The sequence below is a fragment of the Cryptomeria japonica genome, chromosome 10 (genome assembly GCF_030272615.1).
Source record: "Cryptomeria japonica chromosome 10, Sugi_1.0, whole genome shotgun sequence".
Lineage (NCBI taxonomy): Eukaryota > Viridiplantae > Streptophyta > Pinopsida > Cupressales > Cupressaceae > Cryptomeria > Cryptomeria japonica.
Genome location: NC_081414.1, coordinates 236,895,905 through 236,918,494, shown reverse-complemented (window position 1 = coordinate 236,918,494; position 22,590 = coordinate 236,895,905). Strand labels below are relative to the sequence as shown.

At 35.5% G+C, this 22,590-nt stretch overlaps 1 protein-coding gene across 1 annotated transcript; it reads left to right on the top strand.

Moving 5' to 3' along the window:
• The first annotated feature begins 5,568 nt into the window (after positions 1 to 5,568).
• Positions 5,569 to 7,509, top strand: LOC131055453 (uncharacterized). Its single transcript, XM_057989940.2, has 3 exons — positions 5,569 to 5,884; positions 6,839 to 6,925; positions 7,016 to 7,509. Exons 1-3 carry the CDS (start codon positions 5,683 to 5,685, stop codon positions 7,057 to 7,059), a joined length of 333 nt encoding a protein of 110 aa, XP_057845923.1. The 5' UTR covers positions 5,569 to 5,682; the 3' UTR covers positions 7,060 to 7,509.
• The last annotated feature ends 15,081 nt before the right edge of the window (positions 7,510 to 22,590 follow it).

The following is a 22,590-nucleotide window of genomic DNA, read 5'->3' as shown; positions in this document are numbered from 1 at the left end:
ATTGTTGGTGATGAGGAGAGCTTTGTGTCATATCAGAGGAGATGAAGAGCCCTTATAGAGGAATAATCTATTCAAGACCAGGTGTAAGGTATCTGGTAAGTGTTGTAAAGTTATTATTGATAGTGGTAGTTCAAATAATGTTTTTTCAGAAGAGATAGTGAATAAGTTGAAATTGGAGAGATTGAAACACCCTAAGCCTTATCAGATAGCATGGATTCAGGACAAACATAAGTTGTTAGTAAGTGAACAATATTTGATGAAATTGAAAAATTGGGAATTATCATGATGAAGTATTGTGTGATATTATGCCTATCGATATTTGTCATCTTTTGTTGGGTAGACCTTGGTAGTTTGATAGACAGGCAGTACATGATGGGAGGAAGAATAGATACACTATTGTGGCCAATGGGATGAAGCAAACCTTGTTGCCCTTGGAGGAACCTTTGAAGAATTAAGTTTGTACGAATGATAAAATCTGTTTGGTAGATGGAAGAAAATTCCTGGATGGATTGAGACATGCGAATGTGTGTTTTTCCTTAATTCCTAAGAAGACTGAGAAACTAGAACCGAAAGGAGCACACCTAGAAGAGATAACATATTTGCTGACACAATATGAGGACATCATTTCAGATAATGTACCTGATGGATTTCCACTTGTGAGAAGTATTAGTCATTGCATTGACTTGGTTCCCAAAGCTAGTTTTCCTAACAAAGATGCACACCGATTGATACCGATAGAGAATGAAGAATTGAATATACAAGTGCAAGAGCTGTTGAAGAAAGGTTTGATCAAGGAGGGTCTGAGCCCTTGTGCAGTACCAACAGTATTAGCACCTAAGAAGATTGGAGAGTGGAGAATATGTACTTATTCCAGAGCAATGAACAAGATCACAATGAAATACTGGTTTCATTTGCCTAGGATGGATGACATAATGGACTGTTTGAGTGGAGCAAAATACTTTACAAAGATAGATTTAAAGAGTGGATATCATTAGATTAGGATCAGAGAAGGTGATGGGTGGAAGATAACATTTAAGACAAATGAAGGACTATATGAATGGTTGGTGATGCCTTTTGGATTGATTGATGAACCGAGTACCTTCATGAGGCTGATGAATGAGGTATTGAAGAAATTATTGGGTGAGTTTTTTTATTGTGTATTTGGATGACATTCTAATTTTTAGTAAGACAAAAGAGGAGCATTTGTTGTAGTTAAGACAAGTTTTGCAGAGATTGAGAGAAGAAAAGTTGCTGATCAATATCAAGAAGTGTATTTTCATGAAGGATGAGTTAGTCTATTTTGGATTTGTGATCTAAGGATGGCTTGAAGATGGACCCTGAGAAAGTGAAAGCAATTGTTGAATGGCCTACATCGGAAAGCATTGGAGAGGTAAGATCATTTCATGGATTGGCTAGTTTTTACTAGAAGTTTATTAGAAATTTTAGTTCAGTTTGTAACCCTATGACTGAGACCATGAGAGGAGATCAGAAGGAATTTAAGTAGACCACCAGAGAAAACAAAAGTTTTGAACCGTTGAAGAAGAAAATGACTAAGAAGCCTGTGTTAGCTTTACCAGATTTCAATAAAGTATTTCAAGTGGATTGTGATGTAAGTGGAACAACAATAGGAGCAATCTTGAGTCAGGAAGGGAGAGTGGTAGCTTATTTTAGTGAGAAATTGAATGATGCCCGAAGGAGATATTCAGTGTATGATCAAGAGTTTTATGCCATAGTTGAAGCCTTTAAGAAGTGGAGACATTACTTGTTTCCTAAGGAGTTTGTGTTGTATATAGATCATAAAGCTTCGTAGTTTTTGAACAGTCAGAGTAAGTTGAATCAGAGACATATGAGATGGGTAGAATTCTTCTAGAGTTACAATTTTGTGTTGAAGCATAGAAGTGGGAAATTTAACAAAGTTGCTAATGCATTGAGTTAGAGGAGGAATTTGCTGACAGAGATGAGAGTGACAATATTAGGATTTGAAGATTTGAAGACCTTGTATGATGATGACTTAGATTTTGCAGAACCTTGGAAAGTATGTAGAGAACCGATTATGGTAGATAGAAGCAAGTGGTTGGATCACTTCATTTAGGATGGGATGTTATTCAAAGGAGTTTAGTTGTGCATACCTAAGAGTTCTCTGAGGGAGAATCTGATAAAGGACACAGTGGAGGACTAGCTGGAAATTTTGGCATTGACAAAATAGTAGCATTGGTGAGTGAGCCGTAACTTTTGCTCCATATTCATAAGGATGTTAAGAGATATGTGCATAGTTGTAGAGTTTGTCAAGTTGCAAAGGGTAGTAGCTAGAATGTGGGAATGTATAAACCTTTGACAGTACTGGTAAGACCTTGGGAGGATATAAGCATTGATTTTGTACTTGGATTTCCTAAGACACCGAGAGGGAATGATTCTATATTTGGTGTAGTGGATAGATTCTTGAAGATGGATCATTTCATACCTTGTAAGAAGACATCAAATGCATTGCATGTAGAAGACCTATTTTTCAAGGAAGTGGTGAGATTGCATTGATCACCTAAGAGCATAGTTTCAAACAGAGACATTAAGTTTGTTGGCTATTTTTGGAGAACACTTTGGAAGAAGATGAAGATAGATTTTAAGTTTAGTTCTACTTTTCATCCATAGAATGATGGACAGATAGAATTTTTTACTTGTTGAGATGTTTAGTGGGAGATAAAACCGGAAGTTGGGATTTGATCCTTGCACAAGCAGAGCTTTCCTACAACAATTCAGTGAATAGAAGTACCGGAAGAACACCTTTTGAGATTGTTACTAGAGTGCATCCTAGAGGTATATCAGAATTGAGATACATTAGTAGTGAAGACCAGAGAAGTTCAGAAGTAGAAGACTTTGCATATCACATGGTAGCATTGCATATTTAGGTTAAGAAACATTTGGAAGACATGAACAACAAGTATAAGGAGAAGGAAAATGAGAAGAAGAGACATAAATACTTTTAAGTTAGCGATAAAGTGATGGTATATCTGAGAAAAGAGAGATTCCCGGTTGGAACTTATAACAAGCTGCAGATGAAGAAGTTTGGACCTTGCAGGATTTTGTGAAAGTTTAGTTCTGGAAATGCATACGAAGTGGAGTTACCAGAGAGTCTGAGTATTTGACCTGTGTTTAACATTGCAGATCTTTATGAGTATCATGAACCAGAATTCAGTGAGGACAGTGTTACAAATTTGGAGAAACAGTTGCCCTGGAAGGAACCAGATCAGATTGAAGAGATTTTGGACAGTAGGATTGTGCATAGTAAGTATAAGGAATATCTTGTGAAGTGGAAGGACATACCAGTTGAAGATTCATCTTGGATTTCTCAAGTAGAGGTAGACTGCCTTGGTTTTCTTCTGACCCCAACAAAGTGAGAGACTCACTTTTTCAATAACCCCGGATGTCTGATGCAGGAGCATCCCCAGTTCATAGCAATCTTGCATCAACCAATTTTTTTTTTTGTTCTGCTTTTTGTTTGCAATTTCAGTTTTCCTTTCTGTGTGTCCCGTTTTTGGCTCACCGGATCCTGTGGAGTTGGATTCTACTTGAAGACTTGATCATCTTTCTTGCTTCCAGACTGCATCGCATTTGGACCATTTTTCGACAAGATCACTATCAGTTTCTTTGACAGTTTCGTGTTACCGGTTGGCAGTTCCTGTTACCGGTTACCTGGACCTATTTTGGGTGATCTATCAGAACCCTTTTTGAAGCTTGCGGAGCCTTGGGCATTGATTCCAATGTTCCTTGGTGTGTGGCCGACCTTTTCTCGTGATATACATTTCATCCTTTGGATTTTATGGAGGAATCTCTTGGCCGAGGCCGACCTTGTTATTTTACATGTTAGGTCTTGTTCTTTGGGTTTTTGATCCCTTTTGGGTCGAGTACTGGATCCTTTGGATTGATATATATATATAATTGTAATTTTGTGCATTAGGATGTAATCAATTAGAGAATCAAGTAGCTAGACTGTGCGTAGAAGATAGATCTCAAGATTCAAGGTCCCGGTTGTGACCTATTCTGTATGTTCTAGCAGGCCTATGAACTGGTATGTTGTAACCCGGTTGTTACCGGTTGGATGTAATCAATTTTCATGCAATAAATCAATCTGTTCTGCATTGCCCCCATCATATCTTTGTGTTTCTGTTGTGTTTACTCTTGCTGACCAATCCGAATTGATCTCTTTGAGGTCCCTCCTCATCGGTGATTGCTTTAATGTCTCAAGAGACAAGTGCATGTGTGTCAACCACATGAAATGAGACAAAAATTAAAGAGTCCTTAAGTGGACAAGGGTGAATGGGTCGACCTAGAAAGAGTGATAAGTTAACTAGCTTGATAATGGCCCTACTTACACAACATCTACAAATTGTTTGCTTTTGTCTTGTAAGTAGTTGAGATTTTGAAGGAACTCTCTAATGGCATTGCTAATATTTTACTTAATGGGTGAATAGGTTCTCCTTAGTCAAAAACCTTGGTGGACTTAATTAATGATGATGAGTCATATAGAAAGATAGACATTTAGATGGTGTATATGATCATGTGGGTTCAATTCTTTAATATTGGCCTTAGAAACTGAAGTGTGTTCTAATACTTCTTTTTCTTGCATTTTATCCCTTATTATTTATGAAATTAAGTACAATTTTTTAATGTCTTTAATTGCAATGACATAAGATGTTGCACAAACTCGAAGAGGGCAAAGGGTCGTGCACATGGACTAGAGGCCATCTCAAAAAGGTTGTTGACCAGTCGCTGAAGGATTTGTAAGATATCATGAAGCTTGCTCAGGAGGCTTCTGAGCATGAGGCTGAGGCTATTGATATTTTATAAAATCTCAAGTAATTATTTTCTGGTGTTTTTTTCTTATCTTGGCCTGGGGCCTTGTTGTGTCTAGACATTTTCATATCTCTTGTTATGTTATTGTGCATGTGTTGTCTTGTTGATGACAACGTTTTGTATATAGGGTTTCAGGTCCTTTCAAAACCCATTTGACCCTTTAATCAAAAACATGTTGCACAAACATATACTAAGACAACTCATAACAAAAAGTAGAAAGAGATTGAAAAAATTGAAATTGAAATTAGATATTCTGAATCTAAAATTATTCATATGCATATCAAATTGAATGATGTCAATTCCAAACCATTTATAAATAACATTTAAAAATTTCAATATAAAAACAATAAACAAAATAGATAAAATCTAAACCTTAACCCAAAGTTAACACAAAATATCCTACTTATAGCATTACACTTTTTCAGAAGCAAGCCAAACATGATTACAAATGAGGAGGTCGGTAGGAAGCCAATAAGTGGCCTTTTGCTATTTTCATTTGTAATTTTATTAGAGCAGACAAAAGGAGACAAAACCGGTTATTCTCTTGGTTTGGAATCAAGGTATAACTACAAAAACATGGAATTTTGAGTGGCTATGGGCTCCTCCACGATTATAAGCATTTTCCCATAACACTCGTTGTCAGGCTTATCCATGGGAAAGGATGAGGTAGCACTATTCAGATTACGGCTTCCCTTTCCACCTTTGGTTGGGATGCTCTTTGGATAATTCCTATTACCCATTCCCCTTCCTTATAACGCCTTCTATACAATCTCTTTTGTCAACACAGTCACTCACAAACATTTGGGTTTTGTCCAAATTGGAGGCCCAGACAAAATGAGAATTCCACCACCAACACGTGAAGAGGAAAATCCATGCTTTATTTGTAGGAATAACGTTAATATCATGGATGATAGCATGTATATTCGCATGGTTCAGCATCTCATCGAGAAGTGCCTGCTCTTTAACATGGATCGCCATGAATGTGTTCAAACCCTCGCCAAGCGTGCCCACATTCATCCTCTCATCACTCTTGCAGGTTCAAATGTTCTTCTTTCTTTTTCATTATATCTTCTCTTCTTTCTCTTTTTTTTCATTGTGCGAAATAGTGACAGATTATCATAATAGTTTGAAATGTTTTTGGGTTTGATTGTGTGAATTTTTCACAATGTTTCAGATCGCATTCCATGTCTTATCATCAAAATGAAGAAGGTAGATACTGTGAGAAGAGAGATCATTGTGCTATCTGTTTTCTTCATTATAATGATGGATCATGGAGTGTGATCCAAAACATTGATATATATATATATCCAGAAACATTTCAAGCTATTCTGGAATTTTATTGGAATAAATCTACAGTGGACAGTTTGTAGAAACTTAGTACGAATTTCTAAGTGAATTGTAGGTTCATATCTTCTTCTTTATTGTGTTGTTTTAGAGATGTGAAATTTTACAGTCTAACATAATGGTTTGAAATGTTTTTTGGGTTTGATTGTGTGAACTTTTTAGTGTTATGTTTCGGATCACACTGCGTGTCCTATCAACAAAATGAAGAAGACAGATAGTGTGAGAAGAGAGATCATTCTGCTATCTGTTTTTTTCATTCTAATGATGGATCATGAAGTATGATCCAAAACATTGATATGAGAAAATTCACGCAGACAAATCCAGAATCATTTCAAACCATTATGTCATTTTATTAGAATAAATATACAGCAGAAAGTTTGTAGAAATTTAGTAATAGGAGTTTCAGAGTGAATGGTAGTTTTAATTTTAATTTGACAGTGAAATACGCAAGAATTTGTTGTTCCTCTCAAACAGGTTACAAAATCATTAGTTTGTGTTGAATCTATCTTCTTTAGTTTGCTGCCTTTTCCAAATTTGTGCCAAAAACTAGCCACTACATTGTCATCTATATCTTTAATAATTAATATGGTGAATGACAGTTTCCATTGTGATCTATGATTTTGATAATTAGTATGATGAATGACAGTTTGGAATGGCCTACTTCGAGAGAACAGAGATTTTTTTCGAACCTATTTCATAGGCAGATCACAGATTTACAATGCTCAGATTCACAGTAAGTATACAAAATCTTCTCTTCTGTTCTCCAGATTTTTTGTGGTCACCGCTTACAAATTTTAAGACTTTGTGGTACTGAAAATTGCAGGTAGGGATCCAACATACTATATGAGGCATTGCAGAAGGAAGTGAAAGAGTCCCAACATAGAGGCGGCTGTATGCATACTTTATAACTTGTATATGTTTGTATACAACTCTTCTCAATAGAATATGAGTTGTTTGGTAAGAGATATATGGGCACTAGTTAGGGTGATGGGGGAGATAACTTTCTGTTGGCAATCAGAGCTATTCATATAGGAAACACAGATGATCAAGCTTGATCAAATACCTTAATGGGGATTGAGATCCCATGGCTAATTTGTAGTATCAGTTAGGAAGAGCCTGTGGTGCTGGCTATTTAGTTTCAGCCCATCAGTCAAATATCTTCTATTTATTATCTATAGCATGATGTATTTCAGTATTAATTAAAGATCATAATCCTGCTGTCTATTTACTTTCAGCCCATCAATCAAATATCTTGTGTATTACAATAAACATAGCATGATGTATTTCAGTATTAATTAAAGATCATATTCCTGCTCAGATCATTGCATTTCTTGCTACATTTACATTGTTGAAATCTCATGGTTAAAATTTGTAGAATTGGAAGATCCTACTTGTATGGGGAAGGAACTTCAATGTAAGAAATAGTCTATTTTATTGTAGGCTAAGAGAGACCAGAATGTAACTGTTGGTGTATTTCGCTTCTTGTTTCTGTTACAACCTTTGTTTTTGTTTCAATTTTTCTGGGGAACCCTCCGAGAGTCACACGGTCAGTGGTCGGAAGTAAAAAAAACAAACTATTCATCAAAAAACTTTCTCAAGCAGTCAAAGCAGAAGCAGCCATGGAGGAGGATCAGGATCATCTTTCTTGCTCGCAAAGATTTATTACATTATAGGAAGACTATTAAATATGTGAAAGGCTCGCAAAGATTTTCAATACCAAGTATTTCAATTGGGTTAAAATAAATTAAGTAAAAAGTTCACACTTACATTTTTATCTTCTGATACTCTTTTGCATACTGATGATGGATCACAGAATGTAATCTAAAACGTTAATGCATACAAAATTTCACAAGATGTAATCCAGAAACAAGACAATAAGTAAAAAGATTTTGAAATAAAACTCACAGCTTGTAGTTGCTTATCAGTTAAATGATCTCTTATATATTTTAATAAGTTCACTCTATAATTTGAAATTCTCTTTTTTTATAAACTAATATTTTATTATTCTTTTTATGTTTGAATTTTTAGATTTCAAAAAAATCAAATTTTATTTTCAAGTGGAAAAGTTTATAATTCTAACATTTATCTTATTCAAAATAAATAATACAAAATATCTTTAGTGGTTGAATCAATTGATCTATAAGAAAAAAAAGCCTTCTAAATAAATAATAATATGAATTTAACCAACTTAAAAATATATTTTAATTCTAAAAAAATTATGTACATATTATTTCTACCAAATACAGATTCAAATCTGCGATTGGTGGCTGCTTCACCAACAAAGTGTTTAAACCACGACACTACATGTCCGAAGACAGATGATATTATTATTATTATATTACTAAACTCTTATTTTTATGGTATCACTAAAAATAAGATGATTTTAAATCGAGGGGACATTGAAAGGTGAAAGTTATAACTGTTATAATTTTGAATTATATTGATAACTGTAGTATGTTAACAATATTTTATAAGTATGTGTAGTCTAATTTTAAAGATTTTAAGACTTAAAATATTTTATTTATCATTGATATAATTATGTATCATTGTTATGTTTTCTTAAAAATATAATTATAAAGAAAATTTAATATAATTATAAAAATATATTATGATGAAAATTTTACACACACACACACACAAATATATTATGTCTCATTTCGATCGAATTGCTCAATTAAATTACATATCGATAAGTGACACATTCTTGAATTAAGATGGGTTCATTCTTTGATCTTTATCCATTTCCTTTATACATATTCCCATGCATTTGACTTTTACCCCATCCTAATTTATAAAGGTTTTGATATGTTCACCATCATTAGCCATTTATTGTACTAATACTAGCAAACATACCCATACATCCAATCCTCCCCTTGTGATATGTGCTTTAACATCCCATGATACTTGAGTTTGTTCCTAGAGGGCTTAGGATTGTCCCCAAAATTAACTTTCAAGATCAAACTCCTAACTCCATGCCCTTTCCTACTACCTGTTGGGAGCTAACTTGATGCACATTTGTGTGGCATGTTACTATGTTTTAGTATTTAAAAACATTCATTTGTGCAATTAATTCTAATGGAACAACAAAAATAAATTAGAAGGAAGAATCTTTAGAGCATTGCATCAAAATCATATAGGCCATATTCATGTTGGTGAATGATGTTTTGAAATATTCTCTCTCAGTCTTAAAGTAGACCTATCTAAAGGGCTGACCCAAGAGAACTTGACCCTAGCAATTTGGCAATTTCTTCAAAGGTGTTTGCAAATATATCTTTGAGAATTTAAACACATGGAAGGTGAAAGCAAAGGAAACTCTCCTACAAAATTGTATTAAGTCATTCTTGTATATCATAGTTCATTTCCATGCATTAGATCATTTCTATGGTGATTGGGGAGAGGCCCAAAATTAACCCTGAAATATTTTAAGACTATATAGATCACAAAACAGCCATCAAATCATCAACATCAATTTTGTATACTTGAACAACTAAATTATATGTAACAAAAAACATTTATCTTTATTCCTAAAACTAATTATACAATGACCAAAGTGTTGTGTACTATGTTATTTTCTCATAGTATTACACCTTGAGAATATTAGAGTTAGTGATAGTAGAGTGCCAAATAGAGATAAAGTTTGATTATGACCCAATATTTATAAAGTTGGCCATAACATGCAACAGAGGAACAAATCCAATCCAACCAGAAGAAATCATCTTCACAAGGTAGAATCCCCATAACTCAAGGAAATAAAAAAATTCTTCAAAGCTGCCCTTAAGCGATTTATTAGAGAATATGAGAATATTTCATATTATACAGATAATCATTTTATAAGTAACAATATGTTGGTTCCTTTAATACACAAGGATCTAAGTGTGTGTAACTAGATTCAAAAGAGGCAAAAAAAAACTTTTCCAACAAACCCTTGGTTTGATGATGAATGCAAGATAGCAAAAAGAAATCTGTCAGAAGGCATGAAGGTCAAAGAAAGTAAGAAAGAGTACACAAAATCTATGAGGTGTTAAAAAGAAAAGCATGTGAACACAAGAAGGGTGGAATTGATTGCCCTTAGAAAACATAACTGAAAATTGGAAAGAACTACAACAAAAGAGGATACAAGTAGAAAACAACATCATAGGTTGTCAATGACTTGAGTGTGCAAAGATGTTATATGAACATGTAGCCAATATAAACATAGACCCCCTATAATCAAGGAAACTATTAAAATTTTCACCACTGAATATATCAATCAAGAAATAAAAAATTTGCATGAGGAAAAGCATAGGATATAGATGGGCTAGAAGCATAGTACTTAAAATGGGGGTGTTAAAGTTCTTGCACCTCATATGAAAAGTATCTTCAATAAGGTCACTCAAGAGGACTTCTAAAATTGGACAACCAATGTTGTACTTCCTCTTCACAAAGGCAGTGATATCGATAATCCATCAAATTACTTCACTATTATGGTTAATCCCCTTCTTGGAAAACTTTTTGGAAGTATGGTTGAGCACATAAGTAGTATTTTTGAAGAAAAATAAGTAAAAGAGCTAAAGGATAGGTTAGTTTTAGACCAAAACACTCCACAATTGACCATGGTGGTACTCTTAGGTTCTTGGTTGAAAAAATATGGAAAACCCAAGGTGGTGAGGCCTTTTTTATTTATTTTGTAGACTTTATAAAAGCCTTTGAGACGATACCATGTGACAAGCTATGGAATAGAATAGAAGAACTAGGAGTCCTAAATGTGCTTAGAGTTGTAGTACATAGGCTATATGAATAAGTCTAGGTTAAAATCAAAACTACAAATTGAATATTAGAATATTTTGGTAGTGACATTGGTGTCAAACAAGGCAGTCCACTTTCCCCAACTTTGTTTTGGTTTTACATTGATAAGTTAGAAGAGTGGTTAAACAAGGCTAGTGGGAGGGAGTTCAATTGGCTAGATATGTAATAAAGTTACTTCTATATGTAGATGATCCCGTTTTAATTGCTAAAACAACTCATAGTCTAAGGGGACACTTTAAGGTGCTTGAAACCTTTTGTCAAAAAGTTGGTATGCAAGTGGCACTAGAAAAGCCAAATTGATGATCTTCTCTTAAGGGAGAAATAAAATGAAGAAAAATCACTTTCTTTTTTAACTCAACTTGTTGGAGGTTGTGAATGAGTACAAATACCTTGGGTTCAATTTTCACAACAAGCTTAATTGGAAAGCATGCAAAGCACAAAGAATTTAGGGAGGATGGAAATCATTATATTCTATACAAAATATATGCAAGAATACACAACTATGTGACGGGAGAGCCAAGAGAATGATTTTTGGTTTATTGGTCATCTTGATAATTCTCTACAATTGTGAAATTTGTGGCAATAGCACGTCAGATTTGAAATACAGGCAAGTAGAAAGAATTAAAAACATCTAATCATACGTAGCCTCAAACTTAAAATAATTGTTTTTTATGAAATCTTATTATCAAAAACATGCACCTTCCCTTTGGAAGCATCGACAATAATTTTATTAGTAAATTACGTTACAAAGAAAACTCAACCTATGAAAAAATTTGATTGCCCTAAGATGATTATGGAGGAAGAGCTAACTAGGAAGAAGAAAACATGGATGAAACAAAATAACAAATGGGTGAAGAAATGGGACATTAATATGAAGGAATGCCCAAATACTTATGAGGAAATAAAAAAAATTGTGAGGGGAAAATTTAGAAACGGGATATGACAAAATAGAATGGGCAAAACAAGCTTACCATATCAAATAATTTTAACCCCAAGAGATCGAGACCATGAGAAAAAGTAAAAAGCAAAAAATCAACTTACATCTAGGAGAGAATATTAAATGGAAAGCAAAAATGTTGATAGCCTAACTAAGGACTAGTTCTCATCATTTGAGATGTGAAATAGGTAGATGGATGGTATCCAAAGAGGAGTAGGAAAAAAAAAACATGTCTATTTTGCAACACGGGAGTGGTAAAGACATAATTTTAATTCATCATGGAGTGCTCAACATATAGCGACATTCGCATTAGTTATGTGGACATCTTGAAAACTAATAATCTAAACACATTATTTGAAGATGAAAGGCTGAGAAAAACAACAAACTTATTGATCAAAATTCATTGTCAAAGAATAAATCTAGAACGGATACTACAAAGTATTTAATATGGTAATGCCCTATTATCAAAAAAATTTGTACTATTCTTGGGTCCCATAAATCGCTTTAACTCATAGACATCATTAAAGTTTTTCATTCATTGAATCAACCTGCTTATCGATTACTTTCACTTTCTAAAAATAATATTTTAATTTATAAAATATCAACCTCTATAAAATCTAATTACCTGAAAAAATAAATGGTTATAGATTCTCCACAACTATGTACATCTCTCCATAACCTAATTGTCTTCCTTATCCAAGGGAAAGGCCATTGTAGTACGATTGCATAATAATTAGTATGGCCCTTCATCTCTCGTTGGGGTGGTACTTTGGATACTTATAACCTAAACTCTCTTTTGTCTGTCTATTCACTTTACCTCAACTCTCTTTTGTCTGTCAATTCACTGAAACGGACAACCTCGTCTTTTCTCAGAACTGTCGGGAGAAAAAATGAGAATCCCCCCACGCGAAGAATCAAGTCTATTCTTACGTTATTATTACGAAAGGTGGTGTGTATATCCGTATAACATAAAATGTCTAGGGTCAATTGGCCCTAGCAACCAAACATTAAAACATAAAATGCACACCCTAATAATGAAATAGTAAAGTTATCTAAAACAAAGTTATCAAAGCTACATTTTTAATAATTTCAAATTTCTATAATCAATTATGTCTTTTGCCAACACTAACATTAATATTTTAGGGTTACAGTTATCATATGTTCGTAGAAAGATATATTGTAGGTATGCCAATTTCATCATTACGACGAGTCTTTTCATGTTTCAAATTAGGGGTTCAACCTCACGAACTAGATACATATGCAATTTATAAAATAAGAAATTTCTATCTATTTACAAGCTCATTTCATAATCATAAACTTTGTAATTACCCCTTTTTTTTAATATATCTAAGAGTAACTTCATTAAAATGGTTTAGGAAAATGAATTAAATATAATAGAAAGTAACTTTTCATTTAGTTAGGGCATTACAGTCAAGAATTGAGATAAATTCTCCTTAAATTATTCTTAAAACAAGATACTAGTCTTTTATAAACTTTACACTTGAGATCAAAACAAACATATTAATCATGTAATAAACATACATATATAATACATACGAAGATGTTCTTGCCCCTAGGTCATTGAGGACACATATTCATTTAGTTAGGGGATTACATTTAAGAATATAAATAAAATCTCTTTAGTTCTTAACACAAGTTACTAGTCTTTTATAAATTTTACAAGATCAAAACAAATATACAAATGACATAATAAACATACATTAATAAAACACATATAAGTTTTCGTCCCTTGATCGCCAAGAACACATATATGGAATGGGTACAACATGACCCTTTGGTAACATGAATAAGTAAATAAATCTTGGCAAGTGCAAACAAAGATTTTCCTCAATACACTTCACCTTAGATCTGAAAAAGGACCTATATAACACTTCACCTATATACAAAAACATACTTCACCTTGAATCGAAAGGGCCTATTGTTGCAATAGAATCTCTTGTGGATGAACACTAAGAACCTAAAACTAACTCTTCACTAAAGGCTCTGAATCTATTATGCATGCATAGAGTACAATTATAAGACATGGTTTGTTGATAATGTTATGTATCCTCCAACAATGCCCTTTGCCTTGGATCAACATGCAGAGGTCTAGACATAACACAATTCAATCAACAAGTATAGGAAATGTCATTTCAAGTTGTATAATATGAAAATAGAACTGAGTAGGACATAAGACCAAGATCAACTTTCATACTAACATTGGAATATGAAATTGCCTAGAGTAGTGATAGTATTTGACTAGCTCTTGTGAAAGTGAAAGAACTATGGAGATATGTTGAAGCGATGCAAACTATGACTAAGGTATGAAGAAAGTAAACACTTAAGTTGTTGTAAATAACTAATAGATAATCAGAAATGATGTAAGAGAGACATAAATGGATAAGGAATCTAACTATGCACATGTGAGTGAAATTTGATGCTAATCTAGCAAGGCTAAGGTGTTGGGCGCCTTGGTCTTCTGAGCTATTGTTGAGAAATTTGGAATCCAAAGCTGTCTAGAATTCACTTGTGAAATTTGATACAAAATATTGAGGACCAAGGCACCCCAATGCCCTAGTCTTGGGACGGGGGCACACCAGCACCCTAGTCCTAGAAATATAGGTCCAAATTTTGGGATCAGGTCTGTATCAAGCTCTTGATGCTATCTGAGGCCTTTCAGCTCCATCAGGTACCTCTAGTTGCACACAAGAGGAAAGAAAGGGGGTTATGGATAGGGGTTTGCCTTAGTTCAAAATCTGGGTTTGGAATTAAACCTAATTGAAATAAAAATTTAACTATAACTGAATTTGAAAAGATTGCCTTCTGAGGGCAATGAATTGAAATACTTGAATGTAGATGATTATACCTTCAATAGGTGATGCAATGTTCTTAGGATATGTCATCCATGTGTTGATGCAATAACATGATAAATCACATAAATTTCATCATGAAATCATAAATAAAACATAAATGAAGGATGCCATGATGTAGTTTGTTTCTCCTTGAATTAGATTTTCTCTTGAGGAAGAAGAATTGCTCTTGGATTGATGATAATGTTAGCATAAGATATAATGTTGAAAATAAATTGAGGGGGATGCCTTATATTGGGATTTCATAATTAAAATGCCTTTAGGCCGAATTTGATTTCATATATTTTTGCATGGAGCGGGATTTGAATTAGATAAGATGGCCAAATTATCCTCACAAAACTCGAGGAAAAAAGTGTGGGACCATGTAGGTAGGTCGCCTTGGTCCCGACAACTTTTTGTCAACTTTCAAGGAATGAAAGATAATAAGGTTCTAATGTCAATTCCAACTTGGTGGCTCAAACCATAATGTATAGATATGTGGAATGTGTCTTGGAAGTCAAAATCAAGGTAGGATTAGTAATAAATCAAGATAAAATGATAAAGGGCACACCTAGAATTAAGGGCCCAAATAATAGTGTGATGATGTAATAAAGTGGAATAAGACCCATAATATTAATTTAAATCAATAAATGTCCCATAATGAATAGAGGAAAGGGAAATACTAAAATAGGTGGTTGGAGAGTGTGAAACTTGACAGACTAATAAAGGTGTACAATTTATGACACTACATTTAGCCCCCACTCTAGCAAAGTATGAACTTATGATCATACTCTCAGTAAAGTAGAAATGAAAAGGTAGAGCGTCTGAGACTAAGATGAACTAGGGATAAGATAATGTTGAGGGATAATCAAGACCCCAAGCATAGGATCTTATCAATCCATACAAGCAACCTTCAGGTATAAACAAAGGCAAACACTGTTAGTATTAAAATACAAAGCTCCAAGCCAACTAGTTGAAGAGACCTCAAAAATCAAAATGTCTCAACAACTAATATCATTCTCAACATGTTAGTGTAAGAGCACAAGTGGAATTATAGAAATAATAAGGGCGTACACCAATTGAAAGCATAATAAACCATAATCGAACACTAGCAAAGTGTGTTATGCTATGGGTTCATTGGAGAGAAAGAAGGAACATGGATTCCATAGGATACCAAGCTATGTTAAGCTAGGTGATCCATGTAGGAAGGAAGAGCCAAAATAGTCTAGCAAGTTGTGTTATGCTACTACCACTCATCTTGCTAAAATATCGTCTAGTTTTAAGAGTTAAGCAGATCATCTCAAACATTGGGTTTGGTTTTGAGCTTGTGACAACCTCTATAAGACATGCAATTGAAAAACAATGTATCTGGTTTCAAGAATGAAAACATCTTGTCTAAGACTTAGGTCTGGTTTTGAGCATGTACACCCCATATAAGGCATACAAAAGGACTACGTTTGGTTTTGGGAATGAAACATCTCATATTGTTGGAATCAATGAGCTATGAGAGGGGGGGGTGTCAATAAATGTTGTACAATACTAAACATTCATTAACTGATTCTTAATCCACTTGAAGCAACTAAATAAAGATAGATGCAAAACATGAAGCAAACAATCACCAACACCATAACACCAGGATTTTTATGTGGAAACCTAATTAAGGGAAAAATCACAGTGGGATTTTAACCCATAATATTAATATACTCTGCTAAAAGTATAAAAATATTACATAAGGGGAATGCACATGCATTTAGGCACACTACTCAATTTACGAATAAGAGCTACAACCCTAGATGGATCACTGCCTTACAAAATATTTGTAAGAGATTACAATAAAGTTTTAACTACGAAGTGGCATCAACAAATTACTAGATATAGTTCCAGTTAAGCACATATAGCATATCCTTGCACTGCTCTGATATGATATTCTATTATAATCTAGAGCACAAATCTAACACTTGTGCACGTGAAAATACGTGCAATTGCTCATACCCATCACTCACATCATCAACACACACCAAAATGATCAAATAAACCCTTCTTATATATTCGTATCACAAATTAAGTCACAACCTCATGTCAGCTTCAAGAACATGTCACAAAGGATTAAACATGTGTAAAAGTTGGCTCAATCCTATCATAACATCCACGTGGACCAAAACAAGATGTCCACAAGCTTCCCACATGATAGCTCATCAACCTCAAACACATAAACAATCACCAAAATCAATCTGCAAGATCCACAAACTGAATTACCACACATTACGATTGATATACACAGTTCATACCAAAAGCATGATTACCAGATCTCCCAACTAACATTAAACTCATTACTAAAGGCCACAATCCTAGAATAAGGCATATTACATGTCCAAAAACCTTCTTCAAAATATGCATAGAAAAATACATAACCAAAATAATCCTCCAACAAAAACATTGATCACTCTGCCGAATACACTATTCTCATTGGACCTCACCAATACTTGATCAATATTTAATCAATCTTTCAGAATGATGGAAACATGAATTGCAGATGCCAATTTTGATATGATTTTCCATCAATGACTGTTGGCATTATGTGAATTGGTATGAGGACATAATGACATTATGTGTTGTCATTGATGTGAATATGATAAAGAGAAGAAAACTGGTTTAACACTGTGAACTGACATTTGTGCCAAAGTGAAGTGGTGTGTTTGTTCAAGGTGAACCAACATATGGTTATGGAAACCGGCACATGAAGTGTTGTATGACTACCGGTTGGTTGTCTCAACTACATGGTTTTCGATTGGAGTGCTTCAAGCTTGTGTGGCTCAACCGGTGACTTTGTGTGATGAGTTAGCATGATAACGAAGAACAGATCATGTTGCCACGTAAGCCTTGTGTGCGTGAAGGATCTTGTATGAAGGAGATTGTTCCTATCTACCTCGGGAATGTGCGAAGTCTGTAAACGGTGATAATGTGTGATGGGTTATCAACCGCCATGAAATCAGTGGAAAATGGACAATGGAGAATGTCTTGAGATTGGATCAAGACTGTTGCATTTAATGCAGTGTGCTCAATGGTCAGGATTGAACCGTTTTAATTCCTTAACCTAACAGGTTTAGGGTTTAGGGTTTATGCTACCGACCTATCTATTTTCCTATAAGGTCAATGTTGTGTCTCTTTTTGAGGTTGTTGGAAAAAGTTGTGTGTGTGTATGCAAGAGAAGAGATATGCGATTCTTGCCAGACCAGAGGAGAGAAGTGATACTTGCACAGTGTAAGTGTAGAAGGTGAAGAGAAGCTTAAGCGGATATGCATTGGCATTGAGTGCTGTTATCAAATCATTGCAATACCTATTGATCTCTAACCACCTCAATAGTTGGAAAATCCCTTAACAGGGTAGCTTTAACTGGCTTGCTGTAAATCCTTTAACAGGGTGACTCAAAACCATTGAGTTCTTGAAATCCTCTAACAAGGTAACCTTTAATAGGGTTTAACCCTTAACCGGGTATTCTAGCCATCCCTTAACTGGGTGATCCCTAACAGGATCGGTTCCTAACAAAACCTATTGTATCAGTCTTTAACCGAACAAGGCTCCTAACAGAGCGGACTTCTAAAGAGTTCAAAAACAAGCTTGTGGGTATTCATCCCCACCGTGGTTTTTCCTAGTTGGGTTTCCGCGTGAAAAATATGTGAATCATGTTGATCTAGTTGCTTATATGTATATCTTTGATGGTAGATTACCTGTTCATGCATAAGGGTGAAATGGAAATGAAGTGTTAGATTGTATGAGAAGATAAGTGTCAACCGGTTTATGCTTGTCTCAGTTATCCTAGGTTTTGCCGGTTGTACTCTGTTTAAGGACCGGTGTTACTGTTTGTTTGTCAATACACAGTGTTTGCTGACAAACTGGTTTAAGAGTGTGTTTTTGTCTGTACTGATTCACCCCCCCCTCTCAGTACTGGTTTGGTACTATCCGTTCATCATTGAGTTATCAATTGGTATCAGAGCGTCCTCCAGGTCCTCTGTGTTATAAGCTTAACCGCTTGAGGTAAAGATCCCGGGCTAATGATGAAGAGGGAAGGTCCAAAGTTTAACAGAGAAAATTTCAATATATGGAAAGACAGAATGAAGATATACATCAGAAGCATGGGTGCTCAACACTAGAGCTATGTTGAGAATGCCTATGTTGCCCCTAATGGTACTCTCACCGATGACCAAAAGAGAGAGATGCAGGAGAATGGGAAAGTCATGGAAGCCCTGATTAGTAGTTTATCTGACATTGAGTTTATTGATGTCCAAGATAAGGTAAATCCCAAAGAGGTATGGGATACTCTTGAAAATATCTATGGCGGTGATGAGTATGTAAAACAAGCTAAGGAAGAAAGCCTTAGAGGGAAGTTTGAAGATATGCGGATGGTTGAAGGTGAGACCATTCAACAGTATGGAATAAGAATCAAAACGGTTGTTGCTGATATCAAGAGTGTTGGTGGTAAAATGGAAGATTCCACTATGGTAAGCAAAGTCCTGAGATCCCTATTGCCGGTCTATGCAATAAGGGTTGTTGCTATTTAGGAGCTGAGATCAATAGACAAGACTAAGGTATCCCTAGACTCCATCATTGCAAAGTTGACAGCCTATGAGCTAAATAGTTTTGATGGCAGTGTTCAAAAGATTGAATCAGCTTTTAAAGCTTTTGCTGTACCATCCAGAAAAGGAAAAGAAGCTAGCACTAGTGGTGAACCAAGATAGAGCAGAGAAATGGATGATGAGGAGATTCTGATGGCATTTGAAGCGCTCCTTGCCAGGAAACTTCCTAAAGGAACCGACAAATATAGAGGTAAGCTTCCTTTGAAATGCTTTTTCTGTAACCGGATAGGACATATTGCTGTAAATTGTCCCAATAGCGACAACAAGGACAAACCGGAAAGGTTCAAGAAATTCAAAGGAGGAAATCGGAGAAACTATTTTGTGGCAGTTGATGAAGGTGTCATAGATGAGGAATCAGAGGATGAAGAAAATGAAGATATTGTGTTTGTTGCTGTCAAGGAAGATGTGTCAGACAAGAAGGCTCTTGTCTCCCAGTTTGATAATTCCAATGAGTGGATCATTGACAGTGGCTGTTCTCACCATATGACTGGTGACCGGAGCAAGTTTCTATCCTTGGAAGAGTATGATGGTGGTGTGGTTCACTTTGGCAATGATGCACCATGCATGGTCAAAGGCAGAGGGTCCATCCCTCTGAATGGAAAGAGTAGTTGACAATGTGTATTGGGTTGATGGTCTGAGACACAATCTTCTAAGTGTTGCCCAACTGAATGACAATGGCCTCACTTTGGAATTCAAGAATGGAGTGTGCAGAATCTAAGGAAAGAATGGTGAATTGGTGGCCAGCGGTATGCAGACCAAAGGTAACCTATTTCAGCTAAATGCAAATATAAGTACATGTCTTATGGCTAAATTTGATGATAGCTGGATATGGCATAAGAGCCTCTGCCATGTAAACTTTGATAACATTGTGAAGGCTAGTAAGATCAAGGTAGTTAGAGGGTTGCTGATGCTAAGAAAACCGGATAATACCTTGTGCAAAGAGTGTCAATTGGGGAAAATGTCTTCCTCAACCTGTAAAGGTAAATCTTTCACTGCTGACAATTTGCTTGATCTTGTGCATACTGATTTGTGTGGTCCTATGAAAACTAGAAGTGTGTAGGGTGATAGGTACTTCATGATTCTCACTGATGACTACTCAAGAATGATGTGGGTCACATTCTTGAAAGATAAGTCTGAAGCCTTTGTAAAGTTCAAAGATTTCAAAGCATTAGTGGAGAAGGAAAGCGGTAAAAGGATTAAGTGCCTGAGAACTGATCAAGGAGGGGAATTCACTTCTAGTGAATTCAACAAGTACTATGAAGAACATGGCATCAAGAGGCAACTGTCTGGCCCCCAGAATCCATAGTAGAATGGCCTAGCAGAGAGGAATAACCAGACTATGGTTGAAGCAGGTAGAACCATGTTGATTCAAGGAAGGGTAGCTCACACCTTTTGGAGAGAAGCGGCGAGCACTGCAGTCTATACAATGAACCAGGTACTCATCAAGAAAGGTAAGGATAAAACTCCTTGTTAGTATTGGACCAGTAAGACACCTATGGTTAGCTACTTTAGATTGTTTGGTAGAAAATGTTACATCAAGAGGAGTGAACACCAGAGCAAATTTGATGTGAAATGTGATGAGGGAATATTCCTAGGGTATTCCACCAAGAGCAAAGCTCTCAAGTGTTTCAATAATAGGACTCAGAGAATCATAGAAAGCATCAATGTAAGAGTTGATGAAACCTCTGAGAAAATGGAGGAAACCGACAGTAAGCAAGCAGTAAATGAACCGGTTGTAACCTTCTGGGAACCAGTTGTCAGTCAACCAAGTACCAGTAACAATGTTCCTACACCTGTAGATGTAGATGCTGATACTGATGGAGATGAGGATGAAGAAGAAAAGCAAGAGGAATCCATCAAGACCATTCCTCGGTATGTCAAGCTGAATCATGATCCTAAGCATATTATAGGAGATAAGGATGTAGGAATCCTTACAAGAAGAAAAGTCAGAGAAAACTCATGTATGATCTCTGAATTTGAGCCTAAAAAATTCAAAGAGGCACATAAAGATGAAGACTGGATCAAGGCAATGGAAGAGGAACTTGACCAGATAGAGAAAAATGGTACATGGTCTTTGGTATCCAGACCGGAGCATAAAAATGTCATTGGTACCAAATGGGTCTTCAGAAATAAGCTGAATGAGGATGGCACAGTGATTAGGAACAAAGCCAGATTGGTGTGCAAAGGATATGCTCAAGAAGAAGGAGAAGACTATGGAGAAACCTTTGCTCCTGTAGCCAGATTGGAAGGAGTTCGTATGCTTCTTGCATATGCAGCTTTTAATGGTTTCAAAGTATATCAAATGGATGTAAAATCTGCATTCCTAAATGGTGTACTTGAAGAGGAGGTGTATATAGAGCAACCAGATGGGTTTTCTTTATTTGAAGACAGTGACATGGTATGTAGGCTACATAAAGCCTTATATGGTCTAAAGCAGGCACCTAGAGCATGGTATGAACACTTGCATTCCCATCTTGTGAATATTGGATTTGAGAGAACAAGTGAAGATATCAATATCTACTTGAATTTTGAAGGAGATCAGATCCTGATCTGTGAGGTATTTGTTGATGACATTATCTTTGGTGGAGATGACAAGATGAGTCATGAGTTTGCAGTTGAGATGAAGAAAGAGTTTGAGATGCCACTCATAGGGGAGATTAAATTCTTCATTGGACTGTAGATCCAATAGATGAAAGATGGAATCTTTATCACTCAGTCCAAGTATGTCAAAGAGGTGTTGAAGACCTTTGGCATGGAAGATAGCAAACCAGTTCGTACTCTGATGGTGACTGGTTTTAAACTATCCAAAGAAGATGACTCAATATTGGTTGATGAGAAGGAATATCGATCAATGATTGGTAAGTTGCATTATGTAGTGCATAGTAGACCAGATATTGCACATGCAGTTGGCATTACTGCAAGGTTCTAGAAAAGCCCAAGAGGATCCCACTTGGTTGCAGTCAAGCGGATTCTTAGGTATCTGAAGGGAACTGTTGACTATGGATTGTGGTATCCATATAGCAAGGTTTTCAACTTGAAAGTATACACAAATGCTGATTGGGCAGGAAATGTAGATGACTGAAAAAGCACAACCGGTGGTGCATTCTTTCTCGGTGGTAGACTGGTTTCATAGATGAGTAAGAAGCAGAGTTGTATCTCTCAGTCTACAGCGGAAGCATAGTATGTTACAGAT

Bases quoted from the DNA above. Each gene is read 5' to 3' on its own strand.
- LOC131055453 (XM_057989940.2), top strand. From the start codon at position 5,683: ATGAGAATTCCACCACCAACACGTGAAGAGGAAAATCCATGCTTTATT. The intron at 5,885-6,838 runs GTTCAAATGTTC...GATGAATGACAG, and splicing joins TCCTCTCATCACTCTTGCAG to TTTGGAATGGCCTACTTCGA. The intron at 6,926-7,015 runs GTAAGTATACAA...TGAAAATTGCAG, and splicing joins TTACAATGCTCAGATTCACA to GTAGGGATCCAACATACTAT.